Genomic DNA, 21,267 nt, shown 5'->3' with positions numbered 1-21,267 from the left:
CGACAAGGAAGGATAGATAGGAGAGCTGAGGGCCAAGCTAGGGTTGCTCATGTGGATGAGGATGCACAATCATCACATTCAGAGGATGCAGAAAGAGGAGAGACCTTGGTAAATGAAAGAGTCCTACTAAGTGGTGAAAATGAACTGGGACAACGGAGGAGTTTGTTCCGTACCGGATGCAAGTGTGAGGATAAATGTTGTGATGTGATCATTGATGGTGGTAACACTGATAACTTGGTATCAGAAGAGATGGTCTCTAAGCTGAAGCTCAAGAGGGAGAAACATCCCCAGCCCTAGTAAGTGAACAATGTTTAGTAAAATTCAAAATTGGGAGTTACTATGATGAAGTTCTCTATGATGTTATTTTGATGGATGTTTGCCATCTATTGTTGGGTAGACCATGGTAGTTTGATAGGCATGCAATACATGATGGACATGCAAACACATACTCTTTGACAAAGGATGGAGTTCGCCACAAATTGAAGCCCATGAAAAAGGAAGGTGAAAAGGTATGTAGCAGTGCTAGGATTTGTCTTGTTGATGGAAGGAAGTTTTTAGATGGCATGAAACATCAGCGTATGTGCTATGCTTTGATTCCTAGAAAAGATAAAGAAGGTAGTAGTGAAATACCATTTGAAGTTTCAGATTTACTAGGGGAATTTGGAGATATTATCTCTGATAATGTTCCAGATGGATTGCCACCAGTAAGGCAAATCAGTCATCAGATAGATTTGATTCCAGGAGCTAGTTTGCCTAACAAGGCTGCTCACAGGATGACTCCTACTGAAATAGAGGAGCTAAATAGACAGGTTCAGGAGCTGTTGAGGAAGGGCTTGATTCGAGAGAGCCTGAGTCCATGTGCAGTACCTGCAGTACTTGCACCAAAGAAGGATGGAGAGTGGAGGATGTGTACAGATTCTCGAGCTATAAATAGGATAACCATCAAGTACCGGTTTCCTTTACCAAGGATGGATGATCTTATGGACTGCTTGAGTGGAGCTCAGTACTTCACAAAGATAGATCTGAAGAGTGGCTATCATCAGATACGGATTCGAGAAGGAGATGAGTGGAAAACAGTCTTCAAGACCAAGGAGGGTCTTTATGAGTGGTTAGTCATGCCCTTTGGATTAACGAATGCCCCAAGCACCTTCATGCGGCTCATGAATGAGGTACTTAAGAAGTTATTGGGAAAATTTGTTATTGTCTATTTGGATGATATTTTAATTTTCAGCAAGACTTTGGAAGAACATTTACTGCATATTCGTAGTGTCCTTGAAAGGCTAAGGGAAGAGAAACTGTTAATTAATCTAAAGAAGTGTGTCTTTGCAAAAAGGGAGATAGTCTATTTGGGATTTGTTATATCACGTGAAGGTCTCAAAATGGATCCAGAGAAGGTAAAAGCCATCTTGGAATGGCCTACTCCAAGGACTGCTACTGAGGTAAGATCATTTCATGGTTTGGTTAGTTTTTACAGGAAGTTTATTAAGAATTTCAATGGCATATGTGCACCCCTAACGGATACAATAAGAGGGGATAGAAAAGAGTTCAAATGGACTGCAGCAGCTGCGAGAAGTTTTGAATTGCTGAAGAAGAAGGTGATTGAACAGCCTGTGTTGGCACTTCCAGATTTTAGAAAAGTATTCCAGGTGGATTGTGATGCTAGTGGTAGCGCTATTGGGGCTGTATTAAGCCAAGAAGGTAAGCCTATTGCATATTTTAGTGAAAAATTGAATGATGCAAAGAAGAAGTATTCTGTTTATGATCAAGAGTTCTATGCAATAGTTGAAGCCTTAAAGAAATGGAGGCACTATTTATTGCCAAAGGAATTTGTTTTGTATACTGATCATCAGGCATTACAGTACCTAAATAGCCAAGGTAAATTGAATCAGAGGCATATGAAGTGGGTAGAATTCTTGCAGAGTTATACATTTGTGTTGAAGCATAGAAGTGGAAAATCTAACAGGGTTGCAGATGCATTAAGTAGGAGACAGCTGTTGCTTACAACAATGCAGGTTGAAGTAGTTGGGTTTGATGAACTCAAGAATTTGTACCCCGAGGATCCTGATTTTGCTGAAGCATGGAAAGCTTGTAAAGAACCTGTTGCTGTAGATAGAACCAAGTGGTTAGACTATTTGATTCAGGATGGCATGTTGTTCAAAGGTAGTCAATTGTGCATTCCAAGGAGTTCCATGAGGGAAAATCTGATTAAGGAGAAACACAGTGGAGGGATGGCAGGACATTTTGGTCGGGATAAGACCATTGCCATTCTTAGAGAACATTATTTTTGGCTTCAAATTACACAGGATGTGAAGAAGTTTGTACAGAGTTGCCAGGTTTGTCAAGTTGCCAAGGGGTTTAGTCAAAATACTGGCCTATATCAGCCATTGCCTGTTCCATCAAGGCCATGGGAGGACATAAGTATGGATTTTGTTCTTGGATTGCCAAGGACACAAAGGGGTAATGACTCAGTATTCGTGGTGGTTGATAGGTTCTCCAAAATGGAACATTTCATTCCATGCCACAAAACTCATGATGCTGTCCATATTGCAGACTTGTTTTTCAAAGAGGTGGTAAGACTACATGGTCTTCCAAGGAGTATAGTTTCTGACCGAGATACTAAATTTGTGGGGTATTTCTGGAGGACATTGTGGAAGAAGTTGAGAACAGACTTGAAATTCAGTTCCACGCATCACCCACCAACTGATGGCCAAACAGAAGTGGTAAATAGAAGTCTGGGCAATTTGCTGAGATGTTTAGTTGGAGATAAGCCCAAGGGATGGGATTTGATTCTACCACAGGCAGAGTTTGCTTATAATAACTCTGTAAATAGGAGTACTGGAAAATCACCATTTCAAATTGTATATGGGAATAGCCCAAGGACTGCACCAGAATTGAGGAAGATAGAACAAGGGGAGAGGACAAGTGCTGAAGCTGAGGAATTTGCTGAACACATCAAGTGTTTACATGAGGAGGTTCAAGCACACATTATCAAGATGAATCAAGAGTATAAAGCTAGGGCTGATCAAAGGAGAAGACATAAGGAATTCCAAGTAGGGGATCTAGTCATGGTGCACTTACGAAAAGAAAGATTTCCAGTTGGTACTTACAACAAGCTGAAAATGAAGAAATTTGGCCCCTGCAAAGTTTTGAAGAAACATAACTCAGGAAATGCATATGAGGTGGAGCTGCCAGATGGTATTCACATTTCTCCCATTTTCAATGTTGCAGATTTAACAGAGTATTATGATGATGGTGCAGATGAGGAGCTGGTTTTAGAGCCATGTCCAATTCCTGCTTCTAAGAAGGAGGAGATAGAAGACATTCTAGATCATCGTGCGGGTAGGAGTACCAGAAATAGGCAGTATGAAGAGTATTTGGTCAAATGGAAAGGATGGCCGATCGAGGACTCAACTTGGATTTCAGCAGCTGAGGTTTCCCATTTGGGATTTCCTCTACCATCCATAAAGTGACAGGGTCACTTTTCAATCTACCCTGGGTGTCTGATGCAGGAGCATCCAGAGGTATAAGGGCAATCCTGTGTCACCCAAAAAATGTACTTAGACTTAGTTTCTGTTTCATGTCTTTACATTTTTGGATACCCGTTTGGCTCAAATAAAGGTTCCAACTCTCATAGTTCAACTATCAGTGCGTTTGAAAATCCCGAAAAAATAGGAGCATGTATTTGGGCCATCATTTCGGTAAACTAGAAGGTGTGAATTGGCCAGATGAATGTAATCATGATTTAGAGCATTCCAGAAAAAGAATCAGGTCAATACGCCCCACGATTTGAAAGTTATTGCAGTTTTTTGAGTTTTGGAGACCTCCTAAGAATGCTTCAAATTCAGGTTTGGGGCATTAAATGACCTCGAAAAGGGTCAAAAAATGGGGGACGAGCGAAGCTGGTCCATAGGGCTATAGAGCGCTTCGAGAGCTTTCCGAAAATGTAAACGGTTCGTCAATCGGAGCTACGGTTCAAAAGTTATGCCTCCCGGAAGTTCGGCTACCGTTTCTGGATTCTTCTAGATTTGCACCGACTTCTAATGCAGCTTCTGGAACCTTCTATTTTGTCGGTGGATGCCTACTAGCACTTTCTAGAATGTACTCCTAGTCCTTAACCCTCCGGGGTCTATTTAAGGAGATTTCTGGCATTGTAAAAGGCAGTTCGGATTGGAGCTTGAGAGGAGGTGCTAAAAGGAGAAATATTCTCCAGATTTATGCTATTGTAAGCCCGTAGGGCATGTTTTGAAGTTTATTTTCTCTGTACTATTTGTACTAGCTTATTTTCTCAGTTAATATAATTTCCCTTTTCTATTGTGTCCATTCTGTTGTTGGGTTGTGTCCCCATCACATATAACGTATAAGACATATTGTGCCTGACGCGAACGGTGCATAATAAAGGAAGTCCATATTTCAATTGTTGTTAATAGCCTCGCATATGTTACTCAAGAACATGCGTATGTAATTGGTGGTTGTCACTAAAGGATCTTCGTTGGCAGTTACTGAAGACATATTGCTCTTCATTCATGGGTCGGGTCAAACAAAACAAGCCCTTGGGATTTCTCACATCTAAATAAAGACTTTTGTTTTGTTGCTTTAGTTCGGTGTTAAAAGTTGTTACAAGCTGCTCCATATAAACATTTCAAAGACGTCTATATCTCATTGATCAATGATTTGCTATTATTTGTTGGAATTCATTCTCGGTGCCATCCTTCAGGTCATAGCATGTTGTATATTGGTTTTATCGTTTCTTCTCATAAAACAATAATTTTGATTGATGCTATTAATCAACATTTTCTTCAAGCTTCTTTCTTATCTAAAGTGATTCATATATCATGCTTCTTTCTTATCTAAAGTGATTCATATATCACATTGATATTGAGATTATAAATCTTTTGGTTTCTTCAATATAAGTTTGATTTTGGTGGGGCTGGGTTGTTTCCCTTTGTGAAGAGGGTTTTTTTCCAGGATAATGGTTGTGTAAAGATCCTTATTTGTATTTTTGGTACAAGTTTTAACACCCTTGAGCAACTTTAGGATCTCTGTATGGGGCAATTCTAGTGGTGCTCCCCCTGAGGACCGATTGACTATAGAACCTGGGGCTCAATGTAAAGGCAAGTAGATGCAAAGGGTAGTCATTTTGTTCCATCTCTCTACCGTGATTACTCGTAGTTCCTTAAAGAACTTTTCGTCAGGATCTTCCTCTCTTTCATTTATGATGTTTCTAATATCCTTAATCATGGAGTCAATTTCATCATATACCTCACCCAAGCAAGGCCTATCCATGTCATTGTATCGGATCATGCTCAAAATAGGCTTAGTAAACTTTAGGAGTTACTTACAATAATCCCGCCAAGAGTCATCTAGCATCAATGCCTTAATGGAATTTGCCTGACCACTATTAGATTGCCTCCATATGCTCCAATTAGCATTGATCACCATTCCAAAAAATGCCTCCTTAACGATAGTGTCCAAGGCCAAAGCATTCTCAACAACCTATTTTAAGATCAAGATTCAAAACAATAATAAATTAAAATCTCGATTAAAACTAGAATTTAAAAACATACCTCAATTATACGTGTCACATTAGGGAAATTGAAAGAAGGTCCAAGAAGCATAACCCTCTAAAGGGGCTCAAACTAGATCAACACAATTTTAGGAGGATGCAAGGGGTGCCAATGCCAAATCTAAGTCCCTTATCAAGATCTATACTCCAAGGGCAACTATCTATCAATATTGCTTTCCTTGATTATTATGTTATGGATTGATTTGATTAAGAGACTACCAAATGCAAGTAAATCAACCAAATGGGATGTAAATGATGAATAAACTTGTTTAACAACTAGAACCATGCAATAATCAAATCTGAAACTAAATGCTAAATGCTACGAAATGATAAAATGAAGTACAAAACTCACCTTGTAAGCCAATGTAGAGGAAAAACTCAGATTTGTAAAATTGCTGTAAAAAAATGTCAATATGTTCCAGATCTAGGACATGCGAACTGATATATCTAGATTTTGTGAATCTGGGAGTCTCTCGATAGGGACGACTTGGAGGTCAAGGATGACTTGGGTGAGGGATGAGGTTCTCTCACTTGCTTTGCACAAATTTTTGAGATTTGAAGTCAAGTCTACAACCTTAACCCTCGATCTGAATTTTGAGTTCTTTGCTCTGAAAATCTGTAGATCTTCACCTACAAGTAAGAAAAAGGGTTTTTGGTGGTGGGGAGGGGTTTGCCTTGGTTGAGGCTTTGACCTTAAAATGATAAAGCTTAAATAAACAAGACAAATGCAAATATCCACCTTGCTTGTCACACCTCCATGAAGGATTCAAATTTATTCTCCTTAAACATGTATCAATACTTGTATGTAGATGATCTTGTAGGATGTCTCCACCAATGCAAATAGATCCACCAATACCAAATCATAGATCCATGAATGGAGATATGCTCTTGAACGCTTAGATGATTGAACTCTTGAATGCTCCTTGAAAGCTTGCTTGAATGATGATGCCTTGGATGAGTCTCGCTGTCAAATGAATGCTCAAAAGACAACAATGGAGGCTTGATAGTTGGGTATAATAGCTTACGTGATTCATGGATAGTTTGCATAGATCATGGATTTTTAAAATGAGGTGAAGAGGCCTTCTTTTATGGTGATTTCAGAACAAAAACCAAGAAGGGCCAATTCAAGAAGACAATAAACAATTGAAAAACCCAAAATTAAACTCGTGATTTGAGGCAAAATGCCTTGAGTAAGGGAGTACCTCGTCCTTTACCAAGGGTTAGGGCAAGGTTGTTCCTTATCTGGGGGTTAGGGATGACTTCGACCCTTACCCTAAGGAATTTCAGCCTCAGGATGAGCATTGAGATCTTGGGGATGGAAGATAATGACTAGAAACGGAGTGAAAACTTGAGAACAAGAGCAATCAAAGTATAAGTGCATTGATGGACCTAGGAGATCACAAAGGGGAGGGCTAAAAAGTCTCACAGAAGAAGTGCTTCCATTTTCAGACGATATATTTAGTCCCTACTTTTGCGGAAGTGTGAGCCAAACTGATGCAGTGCAAGGTTGAGTGAACCCCCAATGTAGCTGACCAAGCCCCCATTAAACATCCATACAACGAAAACACAACACAAGATACAAGTTCTGATAGAAAAATAAACTCTTTTATTCATAAAGAACTGATTACATGCAATGCACTAGGCTGTAAGGCCTTCTCGGTTATGACAAATACAAAAGCAATTACAATAACAGTTTTGGAAGACCTCGCAAGATCCAAATACTCCCTGTTAAAACTTAAGCCCAAAAATCAAAGATGATAAACAACAATAAGAAAGAACCAAAATTGAAACAATAAACACCAGAAATATCCTGGGAAAACTGTTCTAGAATGAAGGGCAAAACTCAGCCACACAACAAAATTATCATATATTGATTATAAAAGTTCAAGTGTGCAATGCCTATCACTTGAAGCGATGTATATAACTTAAGGAGAGACTCTTCACATACCAACCAAAGGTCTCTCCAAATTCCCAAAACGTGACTCCTTTTTTCAAATACAATTACATTTCTTTGAATTTCCATGCGTCAACACATGTCGAATGACACGTCATTACATTTAATATTACAAATTAAACTTAAGTGTCCTTATCAACTGAAGGTGATAATAACGGTAATAATGTTCATATTTCCAGAGATAAAGATCTCTATTGCAGCTACAATCTTCAACACTCCCTCTTAGCCAGAAAGAGATCTCTAGTTGAACAATCACACAAAACTGCAACCAAAATGTCAATGATAAGTTCTTATCACGTAGATCCTATAGAATTCATGGAATCCCTCAACATGAAACCGTGTAACAATTACTCATTGTTAATAATCATGGAATCACTGAACATGAAATATTTGTAAGACTCACAACTAAGCCTTTAATCACTGACTCTCTCAACGTGAATTGTCATGGAATCTCTCAAGTTGACATCCAACTCCCATCACGTAATCCCTCAACGTGATGACATCATGAACTCTCTCAACATGACGTTCACTATTGCACAGTGAAAGAGTTATCATAGCTGATCTTACAATCTCATTTATTCACACAAGAATATAAATATGCATAACAAAATAAGGACTTAGTTCCATTTAAGTCTCAAATTTTACAAATACCACAAGCATTGCAAGCATATATATAAAAAACAGGGATACTATAAAGACTCCGTCTCAACCCAAAAACAACTCTCTTTGAATAGTATATCATCTTCCTCTTTTAATGGAGATTTGAATCATCAGCCTAATGACAGTAAACAACATTCATATGTTCATTTTCATAGTCCACATAACTTTTGCATAGAATCATCCCATTGCTTCTTGTCATAATGCGAAGTATAGAGATAAATGCTAAAATTATATAATATTCTCAATAATATAAAAGATATGTGATCTTTACTCATAAGATAATACATATTCCTTTTAACCTAAGTTGCCGATTCGGGTTCGGGGACGGGTTCGGGTTCGGGGTTCGGTTCGTGGGTTCGGGCAATTTTTTTTTCCCCATTTGGGTTCGTGGGTGGGTTCGTTAGTGTATATATATATATATATATATATGCAAAAAAAATATAAACTCATATAGTTGTAAAAGTAAAACTAAGTCATTCCATAGTATGAATATATCAATGTTACTTGATTATTGATCAATGCCAAATGTCAAAGATAAACATTAAATACTCACTCATTAATCTATGCTAATGTTGTAAATAAAATCATACATTGAATTACTAAAATGCAAAATGGAATTTCAAAACATAGACTACTTCATCAGATTGATAGATAATAAATTATGACTTAATAAAGTTTGAAACTGTGAAACATAGTGATAAATCATAAATGACTCAATGAGTCAATGACAAATGTTTAAACATAGTTTATCAAAGATGCAAATGCCCTTCAAGGGTCAAATGGGTCATCAAAAAATGAGGGATCAATGGCTTCATCCTCATCTATATCATTGACATTTTCCACATCATTGGAACCCAAACCGGTTCCACTAGCCCCAGATGCAGCCACATCCTCCTCCTCGTCCTCCTCAACATCTAGCAAGGCAATTCTAGATATATCTTGGACAGTCATATCCAAGTTAGAAGTCTCAGGTAGTACATCCCACAACTTCTCTGGTCCCTTCTTATATCCTGGATCCTTGCGTGATAAGAGGCGCCAGTTGTTGTGAATAAATACCAAGTCCTCTGCTTTCTTTGAACCCAACCGGTTACGCTTCACTGAGTGGATAAAGGAGTATGTACTCCAATTCCGCTCAGCAGCAGAAGAGCTTGCAACCTAGAGAGACAACCAACAAATTTTAAAAAATTAGCTAAGTAATTTTACAATACAATAGGAATTTGAGAGTGCTAATTCGACAAGCTAAGTAGCCATAAGAAAAGGAAAAAAAACTTAAATACATACTTGTGACAAGATCTTAATGGCAAGAGGTTGGAGGTACATGTAACTTTCCCCATGTAAGTACCACCATCCAATGGCATCCAATTTACTTTGGTCATTGATTGCATCAGGCTCTGCATTTTTGCTTGAGACAAAATCAACAAACTCTCTCCTAACATTTGATGCCACATCAGGATCACTAAAGAGCCTGTTAAGTGCCCTCTTATACCCAGCAGCAACTTCAGGATCTCTATATGATGCCACTCTACCAGGAATCACAAGTATCTCACTGCTATAATATCTAGGAGAAAGTGCATATGCCAAGAGGTGCAAAGGTGTAGTCATCTTGTTCCAACGATGTAGAACAATTTTCTCCACCTTAGTGTACAAGGTATCAGGATCCTGCTCTCTCCTCTGAATGACCTGGGATGTCAAATGATGTACATGTAAGTTATCTTGATGTAGTGTTAATAACTTAATTAAAATCAAAAATCAAAATCTCTCAATAAACAAGGATAAAGTATTGTATAAAAATTTAAACTTACTGATTTCATTCTTTCTAGCATAGAGTCCATGGCATCATATATGTTTCCCAAACAAGGCTCATCCGTGTCGGCATACCGAAGCATAGACATGATGGGCTCGGTGAGTTCTAATGCATATTCCACCCTATTCCAAAAATTATCACTCAAGATCAAATCCTTTACAGTTTTGGCCTTTTCTGTATCAGCTTGCTTCCATCCACCCCATTTGTTGCTAATAACCATTTGACCCAATGCCTCTTTCACCCTCACAAGTCGTCTAAGGACGATTGTGTGTGAAGCAAACCTTGTTTCAGCAACCTATTACCATGTTAATTCAAATTGTAAGTTAATATGATAACACAAAAATTTAAGAATATGTATTAAATTTTGTAAAGTATGACACAAAAATTAATATGATAAATGAAGCTAAATAAAGTTGAAAATTTACCTTCAATAATTCCAAGCGGGAGAAAGTTCTAAAAATTGCTTGTGACATATGGTGGTTTGTCACAAACATTTGGATCTGCTCACCCTCCTCATACACATTTTTCATCCATTCAATTTGGCTGCCCATTGTTTTCATCACCAAGTTCAAGGTGTGGACAGTGCATGGTGTCCAAAAGATATGCTCATATCCTGCTTCTACCAAAGCACCTGCAGCCTTACAAACTTTAGCATTGTCCGTTATTACTTGGACAACATTGTCAACTCCCACGGACTCTATGGATTCAATGAGAAGTTGGGCAATAAAATTTGCATCCTTTACTTGCCCTTCACAATCAACCGCCTTCAAAAACATTGCCCCCTTGGGGCAAACAGCAATCACATTTATTAATGGACGGTTTTTGCAATCTTTCCATCCATCAGAGACAATGCTCACCCCCGTTTGGATCCAAGAATCTCTTATTGGTTTGAGGAGGTTTTCTACATTCTTTCTCTCCTTATGCAATATGGTGGTTCTCAACTTTTCATATCCAGGGGATTGGTAACCATGAGGTGCATCATTTATTGCTTTCACCATCTCTCTCCAATAAGGGGATCTCACTAGATTGAATGAAACACCATTTGTAATGAGGCAACGCCCAACCTTTATGTCAGCAATTTCTCTCTTGTCATTTTCAAATGCCGTATCTGATGGGCCTCTCTTGCGGGATGCGGGTGTTTCTATTTCATCTTCATCCATAGATGGGGTAGGTAGGAAGGAATGTGGTTTACTAATTGTTTGAGAGGGTGGTATTGGTGGTATTTGCTTTGACTTATCTTTTTTTACCTTTGACACTAACCTATCAGCCTCTTCTTGTTCTTTTAACATGCCTGCTATTTGAGGAGCTGACAACCCTTTTTTACCTCCCTCTAGGGGCCCCTCACACATGGAAATCCCTTGACCTGGTGGACCTATCAAATGATGTTTAACCCGGAAATAGGAGCTTCTATATTGGTTTTGGCAAAAATTGCATTTCCATATATACCCTCCCCCACCAGCACATTGCTCAATTCTTGTTGTATACTTCCACAAAGGAGAGCCTTTATCAATTTTAAACCTTTGGGATCCCACCCCACCCACTGAACCTTGACTACTCATTCTTGGATTCTTGCAATCTATAAAAACAAATTTAAAAAAATATTTCAAAACTTATACAAAACTTGATAAAAATTTAGAACAATAAATATAAAAAATTTAAAAAACTAAAAACAAACTATGAAAGGAGCAAAAGGAAGGATCAAATGCATACCTGGAACACTCAACACTGATTATTTGAAGGATTTGAAACTCCACAAATAATCTCTAAAACCTTCTCTTCAAACTTGCAAAATGGCCACACCAAAATGAGAGAGCAAAATGACAAAGCAAATGAGAGATTAGATGAATGAAATGCATCTAATAGGCCTTACTTTAGGGTTTGGCAAAAAAAATAATGAAAAAAACATTATTTTATTTCTTTTTTGGGCCACTTTTTGGCCCCACTTGCCGCGGGTCCGCCCGGATTCGCCCGGGTCCGCGACCGGTCCGGGCAGGGTCCGCATTTTGGCCTGCGGGTCCTCCCGGGTCCGAGCTCGGACCCGGACCCGAATGAATCCGGACCCGGACCCGAGCTCCAGGGTGCGAATCCGGTAACTTAGCTTTTAACAATAAAACCACATTAAAAACTTATTTGAACAAAGTCTTGTTTAACATTTCAAACTAGTTTTGTCTCATAAGAGCATATTTGTGAATACCAATCACCAATCTCAGCTCAAGCTTGGTTGCTGTTCAATGATTGTTGTCACAAAAACCTCCAACCGTCGAAAACAATATCTATACAAGGTTGAGGACTTTGTCAATTGACAACCATTCAATCCACAATTGCCATGACTTAATGCATGAATCTAAGTCTTTTGCTCAAAACCACAGGGTTCAAAATTTCTCCAATAGATTGTCATGCCCATAAGAATGAATCCACATCAGGAGATACTTGAATCTGAGGAGCACCTCTCACAATATCAACATTGCTATTCGTATGATAAGAGAATCCTCATGCCTAACATCACCTGCACAAATAATCACACTAATATGATGAAAATAATAGATTGAGATCTTCTCATCCTCGTCCTTATTTTACAGATGCAATCGAAACACAATTCACCATTTTGTTCAATTTGCAAAATTGTCTTCATCCATACACCCCTCTTTCTCAGAGATTACACTTGCTTTCATTGCTAAGGATCATTACACATGCACATTGATGTTTGAATCGAAGCAAGAGAATGACAATAGTTATGCCCTTACAAACTTCTTCGCTCATATAATAAAATGCTTGACAATGCAAAGATGACAGGAGGGGAAAAGAAAACTGTTGTTACAAAAATCCCGTCGGTTACATCATTTTGCAGATGTTGCATGATGCGTTGTCCCTCACATCCGTAACACTCTAGCAGTGATGATGGGATGTCTCAACAAGTCATGCGTCGACCGCCTTGGCCGCAATACTGCCTTAGCTGCAATATAAACTTTTTTAACGGTATCATAGTAGGTGTGCAACACATCAGCTGCAAGAGTCAATCCTATGTCCCTTTTCTTCTTAGAAAAGCTATCTAGTGGATTATCCTTGTGTTTGAATTTCTCCATCTTAGCCCTCGACTTTGCAGGTGCGCTCTTCATTTCTTCTTGATGCAAAAGTACGGAAGGAGACAAAGGAGATTTGAATCACTAAGAGTACATCTGCCAACAGAGATAATAGTACCCGCTTGCCAAGAACACAAGAAGACGACTTGAAAAATAAACGTTAAAGATTCGTAAGATATCGTAGGAAATGAGAATAGATATAGGCAAAAACTCTCGAAGAAAACATAAAGCATCGACAAGGAACCTTGAATGGAGAGAAGACAAAAATAAACAGCCTCAATATTAATGATACATGATATCAAAAACAAATAAAAAACTTACAATTGCCAAAAGAAAACACTTAGACAAAATCACGATGCCAAGACAAAGCATGCACGGTGCCATACATACACCTTCACACGATCACATTAAGAAAACTTTAATATAACTCCTTAAGTAGGGTTGAGAACAATAGCAATAACCAGAATAAAAGAATCTCTAATGAGGCATGGAAGGAGTTAAATAATATAAGAAGAAAAAGCTCTCCCAGAACTAACATAAACATTTTCTTAAATGCTGAAATCTAACTAGGCTTTGATACCATGTTAAAACTTTAGCCCAAAAATCAAAGAGGATAAACAACAATAAGAAAGAATCAAAATTGAAACAATAAACACCATAAATATCTTGGGAAAACCCTTCTAGAATGAAGAGAAAAACCTAGCCACACAACAAAAATATAATTTATTGATTATAAAAGTTCAAGTGTGCAATGCCTATTGCTCGAAGCAATATATATAACTTAAGGAGAGACTCTTCACATACCAACCAAAGGTCTCTCCAAATTCCCAAAATGTGACTCTTTATTACAAATACAATTACAACTCTTCGAATTTTCATGCCTCAACACATGTTGAATCAAACATGTCATTACATGTAATATTACAATTTAAACATAAGTGTCCTTATCAACTGAAGGTGATAATAATGGTAATAACGTCCACATTTCTAGAGATAAAGATTTCTATTGCAGCTGCAATCTTCAACACTCCTAACCCTAGCTAGCGTAGATTTGTAAAACCATAGCAATCTAGTAGAAACCCCAAGGAAGATACTCATTGCATCGACTTCCTTGCCTAAATTACTACCCAAACCCCTCTTTTATACTTGCACGACCACAAATTGGCCTGTTACAAATAGAATCATCTAGAATCCAAATAAACATAACATGCTTTAGTCGGCTTCCAACATATATTAAATGCACATAGGATAAAGAACCAAGATCCCAAATAGGTCCTCACACATCCCATGATTGTTCTACATCACGATCAAGCAAGACATATTAAATGCACCAAGGATGCTGATCAAATCTCCCAAGAACACCCAGTCGATGAGGCAAACCACCAAACGTTAGCAACAACTACCGAGCACGCCAAGTAGCACCGAGCATACTGAGCAAGCACGTTCACCGAGCTCCAACAAGCATCATCGAGTGCGAGTAGAATATCAACCAAGCACCACAAGAATCACCAAGCTCCTCAGTTACCAAGTTCCTTGGGTGAAACTACAACTAGGAACTACCCCAATAGTAACTAAGCGTCACCTCTTTTCAACCGAGTCTACCAACTCCAAGATCAAAACCACTCCAACACATAGGATTGCTAACTACCCCAGGGTGGAGTTGCATCACAAACTCAAACTCATGGTAAAGTAGATAAAAAACATAAGATAATCTTATCTAGACTAAGGAGAGAAGGAAACAATCAAGCCTTTAGTGAACTTGCGTCCAATGTCAAGTCCGAAATCAAGTCGAGAGATATTACTGACGAAAAAGCAAAAAAAGAAGAAGAGTGTGATTAACTTGTCTAATAAGATTTATGTCTCACTATGAATTACACTAGAGACATGCTTGCAACAAAAGATGGATTGATAGTCTAGCAAGCGTGTGTGATATGCTAGGCAACCAGTCAAGGATGCTCCCTTAGGGACTCTCGTCACCAAAAGGGAATTGCAAAAGATGATCTAGGGATAAGGATGTGTGTATCCTAAAGGGACCGAAAAATGCATAATTAGGGATCAGGGCTCAAGGATTGTTAGCAATCCAAGGAGGGATCCAAAAAGAGCAAGGATCACGCTTTACAAACTGTTAGTTGCCCAATAAGGGATCCAAAAAGAGCAAGGATTAGGACTTCCAAATTGTTTGTAGTCCAATAAGGGATCTAAATGAAATATCACAGTGCGTGTGTGCAAAATGTGAGTGAAGTGTATGCCCCCACGGTAAAGCAAATGCTAATGCCTCAATAGGAGCAATGGCTTTTATGACGTGTGTATCTTAAAGGGATCGAAAAATGCATATGCAGGGATTAGGCCTCGAGGATTGTTAGCAATCCAAGAAGGGATCCAAAAAGAGCAAGGACCAGGCTTTACGATTGTTAGCAATCCAAGAAGGGATCCAAAAAGAGCAAGGACCAGGCTTTACAAAAAGTTAGTAGTCCATAAGGGATCGAAAAAGAGCAAGGATTAGGCCTTATAAACTCTTAGTAGTCCAATAAGGAATGAAAATGAAATATAACAGTGCATGTGTGCAAAACATGAAGTGTATGCCCTCATGTTAGAGCAATTGCTAATGCCTCAACAGGAGCAATAGCTTTAACAAAAGTGTACATGCATCCACTAGAAACGTTTCCATTGTGACATGCCCCCAAGCAAGGGCACATCAAGGGAAATGAACAAATGATAAAAAGAGAGCACATAAGGGACTTACCAACTATGGGGTCAATATGATCATATGATAATATATGAAATATTATAACAAATATGAAATGTCACCATTCCTCAAAGGAAGTAGAACTACAATACAACGGAGGAAAGGCACGTAAGAGTTACAAAGAAAGCCTTTTTGGGACGACATCACAAAGACCATAGAAGGTTCGGGACTACCATGTTACAACATCCCAAGAGGACTACACAAGGCACATTTATGAACATCGGCACATTTACAACACGACATATAACAACATAGAGAAGAAAAGTACAAATAGAAGAATGAGTACAACATGCTCAGTTACATTATTACCTTGCACTAACGGAGCAACAAGGATCATTTAAATCAATCTAGACAAAACATATAGCACAATATAGGGGAAGCACATTACAAAATGCAATCACATAAAGACCACTGTGCAAGAGGAGTTAATCAACCATATTGCCTGCCCCCCATCTTGGTCTATAGCATTTAGGAAAGTTGGGCAGTAGCAGATCCTTTAATACAGAGGCATCAAGCCTCCCATTCACAAGGCAATAATCGCATTATAGGGTTGAGAGTCCAGACAACAATTATTGTAACAAGGGCTTAAAGACTAAATCAGAATTTCTTAGTGATTGATAAAGAAAAATGCTCATATTTTCAGAATGATCTAATGAAATTAACTGAGAATAGTGCATGTCCATTATCTCAAGTATTCTTGAGATAAGGTTAATGAAGTGGTGTCATCATCAAACCCATACTATAAATCATCGATCCTTCCAGTGATCGATTTAAATCATAATAGAGCTGGTCCATAGAATTCAGATTGGAGAATATAACAGAATTATTATATATTCTATGCAAATTAGCCTTAATTAGTATAAGGCACAAGACAAATGCTTTGATTGATTTCTCCACTGTCTAATTAATAAAGCTATGGACATTGATATTATTTGTTCAAAAATTAAAGTATACATTTGCAAATATGTACATCTATATCAAATAAAAGACTTGTGTACAAAAAGAGGTCTCTTGAAATTTATGTCATAAGAGACTAGTCAATACCCTAAGACAACTTAGAGGGGGAGATTACAACACTCCAGATACAATCAGCAAGGTGTGTTTTTAGTGAATTAATGATATTAACAATCTGTCATATCTCACTTCATACCTCCTTAACCACCTCAAATGAAATAAGTGGATTGCATCTATCCATCACATAAGTCTATTATGTGGCAATCATTAAGAAGAGTTATGACAATTATTAAAGGTCAGCATCTTCCAAAGGTTGTCTCTCTTCATAAATATAAAGGTATAAAATGTAAAAGACTTCGTTAGAGGAAGGCATAAATGAATAAAATAAAAAAAATTAGAGCAGATTAGTAATATATATACAACATTCGAGAGTGAAATTCTGATTAAGACTAGTATAAATGAGAATGTAAATATGCTTGATATGTATGCTTAGTGATATGTATTAGAATATTATAATGATTCTTTAATGGCCATCTTAGTAAATCTTTAGTTTATTAGGCAGTTTCTATTTCACGATTATTTTTTTTAGAAACATTGTCTTTGAGAATCTATACAAGGATCTTTCGTCTCCTTTTTTGACTATAACAACTTTGGTTTACCATAATATGGTATTAGAGCTAGATGATGGGTTTTCATAAATTTTAGAATTTTGAGTATTTTCTGATCTGGATTATTTTCCATAAGTTTGTTTTCCGATTTTTGGAAATAAAAAAGTAATAGGTATTTTATGAAAATTGTGGTTTGTCTTGGAAGATTTTTGCTGAAAATTGCAATCTTGCTATAGTTTTTTGATTGCGTGATTTCTTGGTTTGAGCATAGGTCTCTGATATTTGAGAGTTGCATGTACTTGCATGTTTGTTGCCAGCACTTGAGTGCACTTACATGTGTTGTTTTACCACATGAAGTCTCATGTTTTTTCCCGTGAAGGTTTCTTTGATGGGTTTACATAAGTTTTTCGCTTAAATTTTTTTTATGGGTTTTCATATTCCCCCCCCCCCTAAAAAAATAGGGCTGGGTATTAATAATTTTTCCCTCAAAAATTATCTGGTGGGTTTATAATTTTTCCTCAAAAACAATCCAGCTGGTTAGAATATTTTCCTCAAATTATTTAGTGGGTTTTGCTGATTTTTCCTCAAAAGCAAAGATTTGTATTCTTTGATCTGTGTTTCAGATTTTGTTGTGTGGTTTTGATAGGTTTTTACCTGGAAAATTGTGATTGGTGTTTCTGATTTTTCTTTAAAAAAAAATCGTGCCTTTTTTGTAGTCTGTTTTGGGGCATCATGCTCATATGCAAAGTTTGGAGGGTTTGTCGTTTTTTCCTCAAAATGGTGCTAGCTGTTCTCAGTGTTTGTCTTTGTCTCCAGTGAAGAACAACTCTATTATCCATTATCAGGTTGGATGCTTTTGTGATGATTTTTGGTTAGATGTTTTGTTGATTTTGGGTGGGCTAGTGACAAACTCATCTCTATGGAAGGCTCTTCTATATTTTTGCAAAGCATTCTGAAACTAGAGGCACCCTTCTTTGTTCTTTTTTGGACGGATTTTGGCTTCTTGATAATTAATATATTGCATATCCGAGGAGGGTCACAACAACAACATAATGTTTTGCAGAATTTGTTTCCGAAAGTTAGCAGTTAGACAATGACCTTCAAGGGAGGGTATTAGAATATTATAATGTTTACTTAATCGTCATCGTAGTTAGTCTTTAGTTTATTAGGCTGTTATTTTTCTCACGATTGTTTCTTTTAGAAACACACTCTTTGCAAATCTATATAAGGAGCTTTCATCTCCTTTGTTTAACTATAACAACAACATCGATTTACCATAACAATATGCAATGTGGCTAGATATTTATATTCTTTAATACATCATTAACTAAGATATTAAGAAATCCTTGTCAGTCTATTGTGTTTCTATAATTAAAAAAAATTATCCATTCCCTGTTTGCTCAAGCTACCATATGTGGAATGGACGAAAATTTGTTAGGGAGAGGCAGTAGACCAGTTTCCTTGAATCAAGTAGGTAACTCCAAGTTAATTGAATTCTCCTAGTTGGATGTTTATGCCATTTTTGGGCCAAGGCGTTAGTGTCTTAGTTGGATGACGCACTCTCTTGGGCTTAATTAGGCTAAATTTTCTTCCTTGATAACCTAGGTTCCCTCAAATTAAGTAGTCCACTCCAAGTGATGGAATTGTCTTAGTTGGATATTCCTTCCATTTTTGAGCCAAGATCGAGTTTTCTTAGTTAAATGCTGCGCACTCTTGGGCTTAATTGGGCTGAATAATCTTTAGACACCCCTTTGTGGCTTCTTTCTCTCCAAACAATGCTATGGTTGATTATCTACATTACTTGTGGATGCATCTCGGCTCTAAAACGTCGTCCGCATATTAGAAATGGTCTAGGGACTTGGGGACAACTAAGGGACGCCCTCTTCTCATACCTGATTTGCCAAAAAACCACTGGAAATGTTTCAAAACTTGGGATACCTTCAAAATTTCTGGGGACGTCCCTGTGTATTGGGGATGCTTTGGACACCCCTTGACTGCCCTTAGGACAGACAAGTGTCCCCAATGGGATAGGCAGAGTTAGCACTTCAAAAAGCACATTTTTTTCTCTAAAGCTATCTCTCAATTTTAAAGTGGGTCACTCTTTCCAAGTTTACCGTAACACGCATATTATTGTTTTTTAGTTAATCTCTTATGATTAGTCATGCTACATGCTCAGAATCATATAGCAGAAATTTTGCAAGGTGTTAAAAAGTCTGAAAAAGGCATTACAAACTTGGAACTTGCAAGTTGTATGTCATTTTGTGGCAATACATTAGTGCTGGGTTGGTTTGCGGTCGATTTTGAGTTTTTGGTGAATATTGGAGGTTGCATCAAAGTGCCATCTTGCTGTAACAGAGCTATATCATGATCAGAACTGTATATGAAACCAGTTCATATTAATATCATTCACTTACAATGAGATGGAGATCTTGTTTCAAGAGTGTAACCGTAATTTAGATCATTAGTGAATGTGGTCTAGAGTTGGAAGAGCATTAGGAGATATTTACTTGATTCATTGTCTATAGCAGCCCTTTCTGGAATCAAAACCTGCAACAGTCAACTCCAATACAGTTTCCAAGGCATTTCATGTTGGTATTTCATAGGATGTTATTTCATGTACTGTCACTGGTGTTTAAATGATATCTTCCAAACTAATTGTAAACACTATAATGTGTACACTGATAATTTATATTAGACTTAAAATGATAGTAGTGTATTTCAATTTGGAAGGTAGCTTATTGTTGTTATTGCTATTGACAATGAATTCTGAATTATGTTGTTGGATTATTTCAATTTTGTAGGTTATTGTTTTTAAATAACATGGAGATTGACAACGAATTCCAAATTATAATTTATAACTGCACACTGAGCATTTACTATTGCAGTGTTGTATCTTAAGGTTCTAAATATATGATGTTTAAAATTTAAATGACAAGCTTTATCCATGTTTTCATATTAATGTAATGCATATATACACATTTCCCTGAATAGTTTAAATTTTCCTTGTATTTTATATAGCTGTCCCCTTTGCCATTTCCTTGCCATCTTCAAACTTGGCAAAAAAATTTGTTGCCTAGGTTACTTGTCCCACCATTCGTTGCCACCCCTGTCCCATAACTTTGGGTAATCTTGTTGATTATGGGAAACAAAACTATTGATAGCTTGGTTCCTAAAACTTGGAAGCTATTGAATGGTTTTTCTAACTAGGTTAAGATGATTATTAATATGTATGCACTTATAATTGTTGTCAGATCCATAACCCCAATAAAAATAATTGGTCTTATGAATAATATTTCAAATATTGTCTGACATGATTGTACGATCTAAACCAAAGTTGATCTTGATACAGATATTTTATTGGTAAATATATAATTCTAAGTAAATTACATTTCTTATTTTTTTTGAACTTGTGATTTTAGGGCAAGATTTAGTATCGTCCCAAGAGGGGAGGGACATCGCAATTGGTACCAGAACATCGTTCCTACCATCTTGAGGTAATATAGGTGATGCAACTTAGCCAAAGAACTCAAAGGGCCTTGGACAGAGAAAAGAAGAAACTTGCATAGTCGAAGCCACTTAGCTAAAGATTGTAAAGGGCCTTAGAGAGAGAAAAGAAGAAAGTTGCATCCAACAATTAAAACGATACAATGGGTGAACAAATGGGAAATGAATTGAGAGCCTGCACAACTAACATACAACTCAAGCTTCCACCGAGCTAAATGTAAAAACAATAAAATTACTACTACAAACCCTGAAAAATATGAAGAACACTATAAAAACCTTCAATCCACCATAATTTCCACCTCCAATCAATTCTGAAAATGATAGAACTCTATTGGGGTCAACACCTAGAATAACTAGACCCTCCTTCATATGTAGAGAGGGTTCATAGGTTTGA

The 21,267-nt window shown here is 37.4% G+C and overlaps 2 protein-coding genes across 4 annotated transcripts in view; one reads left to right on the top strand and one right to left on the bottom strand.

The window, feature by feature from the left end:
• Window positions 1-21,267, top strand: part of LOC149572267 (ARM repeat superfamily protein) — a 101,029-nt gene that overhangs the window by 7,000 nt on the left and 72,762 nt on the right. The gene's annotated exons all lie outside the window — the stretch shown is intronic.
• Window positions 8,822-10,349, bottom strand: LOC149572268 (uncharacterized). Its single transcript, XM_089813503.1, has 3 exons — window positions 9,980-10,349; window positions 9,459-9,857; window positions 8,822-9,332 (listed from the first exon to the last, which is right to left on the bottom strand). The coding sequence occupies exons 1-3, from the start codon at window positions 10,199-10,201 to the stop codon at window positions 8,946-8,948; spliced, it is 1,008 nt and encodes a 335-aa protein (XP_089669629.1). The 5' UTR covers window positions 10,202-10,349; the 3' UTR covers window positions 8,822-8,945.

The sequence above is a fragment of the Cupressus sempervirens genome, chromosome 2 (genome assembly GCF_028749045.1).
Source record: "Cupressus sempervirens isolate cs-2001-9-10 chromosome 2, ASM2874904v1, whole genome shotgun sequence".
Classification (NCBI taxonomy): domain Eukaryota; kingdom Viridiplantae; phylum Streptophyta; class Pinopsida; order Cupressales; family Cupressaceae; genus Cupressus; species Cupressus sempervirens.
Note: the sequence above shows the minus strand (reverse complement) of the source record. Positions and strands in the feature narration are given on the sequence as shown.

Bases quoted from the DNA above. Each gene is read 5' to 3' on its own strand.
- LOC149572268 (XM_089813503.1), bottom strand. From the start codon at position 10,201: ATGGTTATTAGCAACAAATGGGGTGGATGGAAGCAAGCTGATACAGAA. The intron at 9,858-9,979 runs GTAAGTTTAAAT...TTGACATCCCAG, and splicing joins TGCTAGAAAGAATGAAATCA to GTCATTCAGAGGAGAGAGCA. The intron at 9,333-9,458 runs GTATGTATTTAA...TTGTCTCTCTAG, and splicing joins CCATTAAGATCTTGTCACAA to GTTGCAAGCTCTTCTGCTGC.